The 10,247-nt window shown below is 40.7% G+C and overlaps 1 protein-coding gene across 11 annotated transcripts in view; it reads right to left on the bottom strand.

The window, feature by feature from the left end:
- DOCK9 (dedicator of cytokinesis 9) overlaps positions 1-10,247 on the bottom strand; it is a 350,201-nt gene that overhangs the window by 27,472 nt on the left and 312,482 nt on the right. For all 11 annotated transcript variants that reach the window (XM_069757992.1, XM_069757993.1, XM_069757997.1 and 8 more), the window contains exons 45-46: positions 9,564-9,670; positions 690-812 (exon numbers count right to left, since the gene is read on the bottom strand). In XM_069757992.1, coding sequence (XP_069614093.1) covers positions 690-812; positions 9,564-9,670 — 230 coding nt within the window. The remainder of the gene's footprint in view (positions 1-689; positions 813-9,563; positions 9,671-10,247) is intronic.

Raw genomic sequence — 10,247 nt, 5'->3', positions numbered from 1 at the left:
ATACTACGTAGCTGGGCAATATACTACGTGGGCTGTGCAATATACTACGTAACCGGGCAATATACTATGTGGCTGGGCAATATACTACGTCACTGGGCAATATACTACATAACTGGGCAATATACTACGTAACTGGGCAATATACTACGTGGCTGGGCAATATACTATGTCGCTGGGCAATATACTACGTAGCTGGGCAATATACTATGTAGCTGGGCAATATACTATGTGGCTGGGCAATATCCTACGTAGCTCTGTGTTGTATACTACATCGCTGTGCAATATACTACGTGGCTACGTAATATACTACATGGCTGGGCAATATACTACGTCACTGGGCAATATACTACGTGGCTGGCCAATTACTGAGCATCATTTCCGTTTCTTGAGGCATTTCCACTGAAGTTGGATCAGCCTGCAACTTCATTTTCCACTTTGATTTTGAGCATCATTGTGATTTACGCTGATAATTTTTAGGTTTTATTGTTCTCAACACATTCCACTATGTAATGAATACAGATTTACAACTGGAATATTTCATTTAGTGATATCTAGGATGTGGGATTTTAGTGTTCACTTTATTTTTTGGAGCAGTGTATATTGCTGACCCATTGTCCATGAGATAAGACACTATTATGCACTCAGTATGCAGTAGTAATTCACTGAACTATAACGAAGCTATAAATTACCTCAAAATCTCTCCGCTTTTCATAAATGGGAATAATGAGTTTGTAAATATCTGCAATCAGCTCATAACGCTCTGCTTTCCACAGGCCATCAGCACATTGCTCAAGAAGCTCCATTAAAACATCCTGCAAGAAAAGTAGACATATTACTCATTTACATATGATTTTAACCTCTTAATGACCATCAATATGTCTTGTTACTGATCTGCAATATACGACACTAGCATTCCCCGACAAGTGACAATCCTGCAGCTATTAGCTGCACACTATAGCTGAAATCTTGCTGAATCAGCCACAGTGTTGGTACCAACCATGGCCATTTAACCCCTTAGATACTGCTGTCAATAGTGACTGCAGCATGTAAATGGTTAACAGAATGCGGAAGCTTCTTTTTTAACTTCATTTGCACCCTGAGATATTGATTGTATGGTCCAGATGTTTGCAATGTCAGTTCATGCTCAAATAACAGCCTTAGAGTCTGCTGCCTATAGTGATATGTTCAGAAGTTATCAAAATTTTGGTCGTAAAAATAAAGTTTTTCATTCTTGTCATGTCACTTTGTATTAATTCCTGAAAAGCACCTCAAGGGTTAATAAACTACCTGAAAGCAATTTTGAGTACTTTGAAGGGTGTGGTTTTTAAAATGGTATCACTTTTGGGGATTTCCAATATATAAGACCTCCAAAGTCACTTCAGAACTGAGCAGGTCCCTATAACAATAAGTTTTGTAAATTTCCTTAAAAAAATGACTGCTACATTTTTAAAGGGTATCTGTCACCTAATTTTTCGCATATAAGCTGTGGCCACCGCCATTAGGGGCTTATCTACAACATTTTGAAATACTGTAGATAAGCCCCCAATGTAACTTGAAAGATAAGAAAAACAAGTTAGATTATACTCACCCAGGGGCGGTCTGGTGTGGTCCGGGTCCGATGGGCGTCGCAGGTCCGGCGCCTCCCATCTTCATGCGATGACGTCCTCTTCCTTGCTTTTGTCGCGGCTCCGGCGCAGATGTACTGATTTACCCTGTTGAGGGCAGAGCAAAGTACTGCAGTGTGGAGGTGTCGAGTAAGGTCAAGGAGGCCCGGCGCCTGCAGTACTTTACGCTGTCCTCAACAGGGCAAATCAGTATGTCTGCGAAGGAGCCGCAACAGAAGCAAGGAAGAGGACGTCATCACATGAAGATGGGAGGCGCCGGAACTGGACCTGTGACGCTCATCAGACCCAAACTGAACCGGGACCGCCCCTGGGTGAGTATAATCTAACTTTTTTTTCTTATCTTTCAGGTTACATCGGTGGCTTATCTACAGCATTACAGAGTGCTGTAGATAAGCCCCTAATGGCGGTGGCCGCAGTTTATAGCGGCAAAATGAGTTGACAGATTCCCTTTAAACTTTGTAAAATACTAACAACATAACACAACATAATTTTGCAAATGGTGTTGATGTAAAACAGGCATGAGGGAAAGAAATGTTATATATTAACCCCTTTACCCCCAAGAGTGGTTTGCACGTTAATGACCAGGCCAATTTTTACAATTCTGACCACTGTCCCTTTATGAGGTTATAACTCTGGAACACTTCAACGGATCCCCGTGATTCTGACACTGTTTTCTCGTGACATATTGTACTTCATGATATTGGTAAAATTTCTTTGATATTACCTGCGTTTATTTGTGAAAAAAATGGAAATTTGGCGAAAATTTTGAAAATTTAGCAATTTTCCAACTTTGAATTTTTATGCCATTATATCACAGAGATATGTCACACAAAATACTTAATAAGTAACATTTCCCACATGTTTACTTTACATCAGCACAATTTTGGAACCAAAATTTTTTTTGTTAGGGAGTTATAAGGGTTAAAAGTTGACCACCAATTTCTCATTTTTACAACACCATTTTTTTTTTTAGGGACCACATCTCATTTGAAGTCATTTTGAGGGGTCTATATGATAGAAAATACCCAAGTGTGACACCATTCTAAAAACTGCACCCCTCAAGGTGCTCAAAACCACATTTAAGAAGTTTATTAACCCTTCAGGTGTTTCACAGGAATTTTTGGAATGTTTAAATAAAAATTAACATTTAACTTTTTTTCACAAAAAATTTACTTCAGCTCCAATTTGTTTTATTTGACCAAGGGTAACAGGAGAAAATAGACCCCAAAAGTTGTTGTACAATTTGTCCTGAGTATGCTGATACCCCATATGTGGGGGTAAACAACTGTTTGGGCGCATGACAGAGCTCAGAAGCGAAGGAGCGCCATTTGACTTTTCAATGCAAAATTGACTGGAATTGAGATGGGACGCCATGTTGGGTTTGGAGAGCCCCTGAGGTGCCTAAACATTGAAACCCCCAACAAGTGACACCATTTTGGAAAGTAGACCCCCTAAGAAACTTCTCTAGATGTGTGGTGAGCACTTTGACCCATTAAGTGATTCACAGAAGTTTATAATGCAGAGCCGTAAAAATAAAAAATCATATTTTTTCACAAAAATTATCTTTTTGCCCCCAATTTTTGATTTTCCCAAGGGTGAGAGAAGAAATTGGACCCCAAAAGTTGTTGTCCAATTTGTCCTGAGTACCCTGATACCCCATATGTAGGGGGGAACCACCGTTGGAGCGCATGGCAGAGCTCGGAAGGGAAGGAGCGTCATTTGGAATGCAGACTTAGATGGATTGGTCTGCATGCGTCACATTGCGTTTGCAGAGCCCCTAATGTACCTAAACAATAGAAACCCCCCCACAAGTGACAGCATTTTGGAAAGTAACCCCCCTAAGGAACTCATCTAGATGTGTTGTGAGAGGTTTGAACCCCCAAGTGTTTCACTACAGTTTATAATGCAGAGCCGTGCAAATAAGAAATCTTTTTTTTCCCCACAAAAATTATTTTTTAGCCCCCAGTTTTGTATTTTCCCAAGGGTAACAGGAGAAATTGGACCCCAAAAGTTGTTGTCCAATTTGTCCTGAGTACGCTGATACCCCATATGTGGGAGGGAACCACCGTTTGGGCGCATGGAAGGGCTCGGAAGGGAAGGAGCACCATTTGGAATGCAGACTTAGATGGAATGGTCTGCAGGCGTCACATTGCGTTTGCAGAGCCCCTAATGTACCTAAACAGTAGAAACCCCCCCCAAGTGACCCCATATTGGAAACTAGACCCGCCAAGGAACTTATCTAGATGTGTTGTGAGAACTTTGAACCCCCAAGTGTTTCACTACAGTTTATAACGCAGAGCCGTGAAAATAAAAAATCTTTTTTTTCCCACAAAAATTATTTTTTAGCCCCCAGTTTTGTATTTTCCCAAGGGTAACAGGAAAAATTAGACCCCAATAGTTGTTGTCCAATTTGTCCTGAGTACGCTGATACCCCATATGTGGGGGTAAACCCCTGTTTGGGCACATGGGAGAGCTTGGAAGGGAAGGAGCACTGTTTTACTTTTTCAACGCAGAATTGGCTGGAATTGAGATCGGATGCTATGTCGCGTTTGGAGAGCCCCTGATGTGCCTAAACAGTGGAAACCCCCCAATTATAACTGAAACCCTAATCCAAACACACCCTTAACCCTAATCTCAACGGTAACCCTAAACACACCCCTAACCCTGACACACCCCTAACCCTAATCCCAGCCGTAAATGTAATCCAAACCCCAACCCTAACTTTAGCCCCAACCCTAACTGTAGCCTTAACCCAAGCCATAACCCTAACCCTAGCCCTAACCCTAATGGGAAAATGGAAATAAATACATTTTTAAAATTTTTCCCTAACTAAGGGGGTGATGAAGGGGGTTTGATTTACTTTTATAGCGTTTTTTTAGAGGATTTTTATGATTGGCAGCCGTCACACACTGAAAGTCGCTTTTTATTGCAAAAAATATTTTTTGCGTTACCACATTTTGAGAGCTATAATTTTTCCATATCTGGGTCCACAGAGTCATGTGAGGTCTTGTTTTTTGCGGGACAAGTTGACGTTTTTATTGGTAACATTTTCGGGCACGTGACACTTTTTGATCGCTTTTTATTCCGATTTTTGTGAGGCAGAATGACCAAAAACCAGCTATTCATGAATTTCTTTTGGGGGAGGCGTTTATACCGTTCCGCGTTTGGTAAAATTTATAAAGCAGTTTTAGTCTCCGGGTGAGTACGATTACAGCGATACCTCATTTATATCATTTTTTTATGTTTTGGCGCTTTTATACGATAAAAACTATTTTATAGAAAAAATAATTATTTTTGCATTGCTTTATTCTGAGGACTATAAGTTATTTATTTTTTCGCTGATGATGCTGTATAGCGGCTCGTTTTTTGGGGGACAAAATGACATTTTCAGCGGTACCATGGTTATTTATATCTATTTTTGATCGAGTGTTATTCCACTTTTTGTTCGGCGGTATGAGAATAAAGCGTTGTTTTTTGCCTGAAGGGGTTAACTAGTGAGGCTACGTTCACACTAGCGTTGCGCCGCCCTGCGTCGGCGACGCAACGCGCGACGCACGAAAAACGCGCACAAACGCACGCAAAAACGCGCGCGTTTTGCGACGCATGCGTCGTTTTTTGACGAGAATCGGACGCACAGAAAATGCAACTTGTCAAAAAACGCCACCTAAAAAACGCACGCGTCCCCTATGTTAAACATAGGGGCGCGTCGCCGCTGCATCGCCGGCGCAACAGCGACGCACATTGGCGGAACGCCAATGTGAACGTAGCCTTATATAGTTTTATAGGTGGGGTCGTTACGGACGCGACGATACTAAATATGTGTACTTTTATTGTTTTTTTTTTTAAATTTAGATAAAGAAATGTATTTATAGGAACAATATATATTTTTTGGGGGAGAATTTTTTTTAAATTTTTTTTTACACATGTGAATATTTTCTTTTTTTACACTATAACATTGCCCCGGGGATGGGGCGGGGGGGTGGGGGGCATCATGTTATAGTGTAAGATCGCTGATCTGACACTTTGCTGTGCACTGTGTCAGATCAGCGATCTGACGTGCACTTCTCTAGGCTTCCCGGCGCCTGCTCTGAGCAGGCGCAGTGAAGACACCTCTCTGCAGGACCCGGATGCCGTGGCCATCTTGGATCAGGGCCTGCTGCAGGGAGGAGGAGGTAAGAGACCCTCGCAGCAACGCGATCACATCGTGTTGCTCTGGGGGTGTCAGGGAAGCCAGAAGAGTGTCCCCTCCCTGCGCGATGCTTCCCTATAACGCCGGAACACCGCAATCATGTTTGATCGCGGTGTGCCGGGGGGGACCGTGACCGCTCCTGGCACTTAGTGCCAGATGTCAGCTGCGATAGTCAGCTGACACCCGGCCGCGATCCCCCCGTGAGCGCAGTCAATCGCGCTGGACGTACTATTCCGTCCTTGGGTATTAGGGCCCACCCCACATGGACGGAATAGTACGTCCAATGTCAGAAAGGGGTTAATGTTTTTGTGTGGTATGATCATTTGAAATTTGCTAACTTTTTAAAATTTTTGTCAAATTTCTGATATTTATATAGAAAAACACAAAATATATCAACCTAAATTTACCATTATCATACAGTATATAAAAACATTCTCAAAATCTATGTGATATGTTGAAGCATTCCAGAGTTATTACTACAAAAAGTGACACGTCAGATTTTTTTTAAAAAAGGCCTGTCACTAAGGGGCTTAAAGACGTTGTGAAGGATAGTTTGTGGATTAAGTCCGCGCTGCCACAATAATACAGATTCAAATGTAATGTCTTTGTGGTGTGTATCCTGATGAAGAGGTCAGATAGACCGAATAAACCACCAGAGCTTTTCATTACATTTGAATCTGTATTATTGTGGCAGCGCGGACTTAATCCACAAACTATCCTGCACAACGTCTCTGAGAAGGTCGTGTGGGCGGCCCGTGGATCTGCAGCAGCCGATACGCACATGCTTTTGCCTTACACCATCAGGTGAGCAGCTCCCTGTTAAAAAACTGCACTTAATCTGAGGATTAGACCCTATATGCGCTTTTTGTCTCCCTAATCTACTACTAAGGGGCTAAAGTAATAATACCTGTCAACTATGTCATGAAAAATAATTGCCTCCAGGAAGAACTAAATAAAGGGCACTAGGTCATGTCAGGATGCAACACTGCATTTGGAATAGTAATGTAAGGAACAAGGCGCTCGCCAATCGCTGAGGGCTTTGTGGGTTGGACCACACCTATCACTCGATGGTTGACTATGGCAATGATAAAGGAAAGATCTAACTGGACTAGCTTAAATGGAACATGTGTCATGAAAATGCAGTCCAATCTGCAGACACAATGTTATAGTGCAGGCGGCATTGATTAGATTGATATATAGTTTTGTTGGTAAATATTCATTATAACCTGTGTTTTAACCATTTAAGCCTCTGCTCTTTCTGGTATTTCAGTCCATGGATGGTCATATCAGTGACAGCTTTCTCTGTGTACAGGTGCTTCTCACAAAATTAGAATATCAAAAAGTTAATTTATTTCAGTTCTTCAATACAAAAAGTGAAATTCAGATTATATACAGTCATTACAAACAGAGTTATCCATTTCAAGTGTTTATTTCTGTTAATGTTGATGATTATGGCTTGCAGCCAACGAAAACCCAAAAGTAATTATCTCAGTAAATTAGAATAATTAACAAAAAACACCTGCAAAGGCTTCCTATGCGTTTAAACAGGTCTCTTAGTCTGTTTCAGTAGGCTCCACAATCATGGGGAAGACTGCTGACTTGACAGATGTCCAGTGTCCAGAAGGCAGTCATTGATACACTCCACAAGGAGGGTAAGCCACAAAGTTCATGGCTAAAGAAGCTGGCTGTTCTCAGAGTTCTGTATTCAAGCATATTAATGGAAAGGTGAATGGAAGGAATAAGCGTGGTAGAAAAAGGTGCACAAGCAACCAAGATAACCACAGCTTTGAAAGGATTGTTAAGAAAAGGCCATTCAAAAATTTGGGGAAGATTCATAAGAAGTGGACTACTTCTGGAGTCATTGCTTCAAGTGTCACATTCCTTGTGTCAAGCCACTCATGACCAATAGACAACATCAGAAGAGTCTTACCTGGATCAAAGAGAAAAAGAACTGGACTGTTGCTAAGTGGTCCAAGGTGTTATCAGATGAAAGTGAATTTTGCATTTAATTTGGAAATCAAGGTCGCAGAGTCTGGTGGAAGAGTGGAGAGGCACACAATCCAAGCTGCTTGAGGTCTACTGTGAAGGTTCCACAATCAATGATGGTTTGGAGAGACATGTCATCTGCTGGTGTAGGTCTCATGGCTTTTATCAAGACCAAAGTCAGTGCAGCCATCTACCATGAAATTTTACAGCACTTCATGCTTCCCTCTGCCCACAAAGTTTGTGGAGATGGAAATTTCATTCTCCAGTAGGACTTGGCACCTGTCCACGCTGCCAAAAGTATTAATACCTGGTTTAAACGCAACAGTATCACTGTGCTTGATTGGCCAGCAAACTCGCCTGACCTTAACTCCCCAGAGAATCTGTAGGGTATGGTCAAGGGGAAGATAAGAGACCCCAGACCCAACAATACAGACAAACTGAAGGCTGCTATCAAAGCAACCTGGGCTTCCATAGCACCTCAGCAGTGCCATAGGCTGATCGCCTCCATGCAACGCTGCATTGATGCAGTTACTGATGCAAATGGAGCCCAGACCAATTATTGAATGCATTTACTGAACATACATTTCAGTAGGCCAACATTTCAGATTTTAAAATCATTTTTTAAGCTGGTGTTCTAAAGTATTCTGATTTACTGGGATAATGACTTTTGGGTTTTCATTAGCTGTAAGCCATAGTCATCAACATTAACAGAAATAAACACTTGAAATAGACTCTGTTTGTACTGAAAAACTGAAATAAATGATCTTTTTGATGATATTCTAATTTTATGAAAAGCACCTGTAAGTGTGCACAGGGAGATAGCTGTCAATCACTGATGGGACCGCCCACTGGACTGAAAATCCCCGAAAGAGCAGGGGTTTCCTGTAAAATAAAATACTAAGGGCACAGACCCTCAAAAAACATAAGCCAACAATGAAACTATGACATTGTTACATAGTACGGTTCCTGCTAAACTAAAAACAATTTAATATATTGTATTTGCTCAGGACTGACAAGTACTACAGGAAATGCCAAGGAGTAAGTGTTGAAAATGTTGAAATTGTTCACCAAATTAGTCATTTTCTTTATTATCCTACCATATTTTTAATCAAACACTTAATATCTGGATGACCTATGATATGTGTTAAACATTTGCTAAATTATGTCCTTGTGATTAAAGGTTATGTGCAAATCCTGCAAAAATGAGTCTCTACTGCACCATCTGCTGATAAAAATACCCATACAAAGCAGAAATAATTATCCTGAAAATGATTATAGGAAACAATACGTTCCAGGAGAAAATAAAAGTGTGAATTTCCATCCAAATCACGCCTCCATAACATCCAAGCTTCCAGAGCAATGACAAGATTACAGTAGGGGAATTCTCAGATGTTATGAAACATTTTAGCATGTATGTATGGTTTATGTGTTTGCTGTACGAGCCATCATTGTCCAGTTTGGTGTATCGCACTGGTTTCTCTTGAGTTTGCATTACCAAAGCTTCTAATTTGATCCTGCCACTTCTGGTTTGTCAGTTTTCTTGTATACTATATGTGTGTATTTTTTATTGCTTAATCAAATACCAAATGTAATGCAAGACTTTATATTTCTTTGAATAACCCTAATTTTCTCTGTGTTAATTGCAAAAAGCTCTGAATAGATTGGAATATCAATGCATCTATGATGATACCGTATATCTTTGTGGAAATTAAATACATGAGCAGAAATGATATGTAACATCCAATTCACATATATAAGCATACCTCATTAAAATGGACATCCTGCATCCCCACATCTTCCATCATAGAAGCTTCCTCATCAATATTTGGAGTGATCACTCTAAACGTTGAGCAGCCCTGTCTGAACATTCCTGGGAAAACCAAAGATTAGCACGATATGTTGGATCAAATTATTCATATAAAATATAACAAGTTGGTCAACGGTCCTAGCCTAATACAGTAATTCAAAACAGTTCTTCTAAATTGGACAACTCTTTTACAAGGGATTTTCAAGTTTTTACAGCCCATTTTCATACACCTATTAGACAATATATCGGGAGCTGCCTGTTCCAGATCCTCAACTCCCGGCCAAAGTCGAAAAGGACCTGTCACCAGTTCAGAAATGGACAGTTTTTTGCTTTTGTTTTATTCCCGCTACTTCCTCGAGTATACCGGTCTTTGTTTTTTCTAAAATCTGCAATACGGCTCTCGAAATATGGAGATTTTGACAGTTTTTATGGTCTTTACCAAGAGGGTTATGCAAAGTAGTCTAAAGATGCTCCCAGAGAATCTAGTGAGCCACACTCCCATGGTAAAGGCCAAAAAAATCAGCACTAAATAAACAGTCGCATGTCTCTGCAATACCAAGACAAGTAAAGAAGACAAAACCTAAAAACGGCCTATGTGAGCAGGGGAAATACAAGAAAAGCAAACACACAACACTTGAAT

Source organism: Ranitomeya imitator, chromosome 3 (assembly GCF_032444005.1).
Source record: "Ranitomeya imitator isolate aRanImi1 chromosome 3, aRanImi1.pri, whole genome shotgun sequence".
NCBI lineage: Eukaryota > Metazoa > Chordata > Amphibia > Anura > Dendrobatidae > Ranitomeya > Ranitomeya imitator.
Note: the sequence above shows the minus strand (reverse complement) of the source record. Positions and strands in the feature narration are given on the sequence as shown.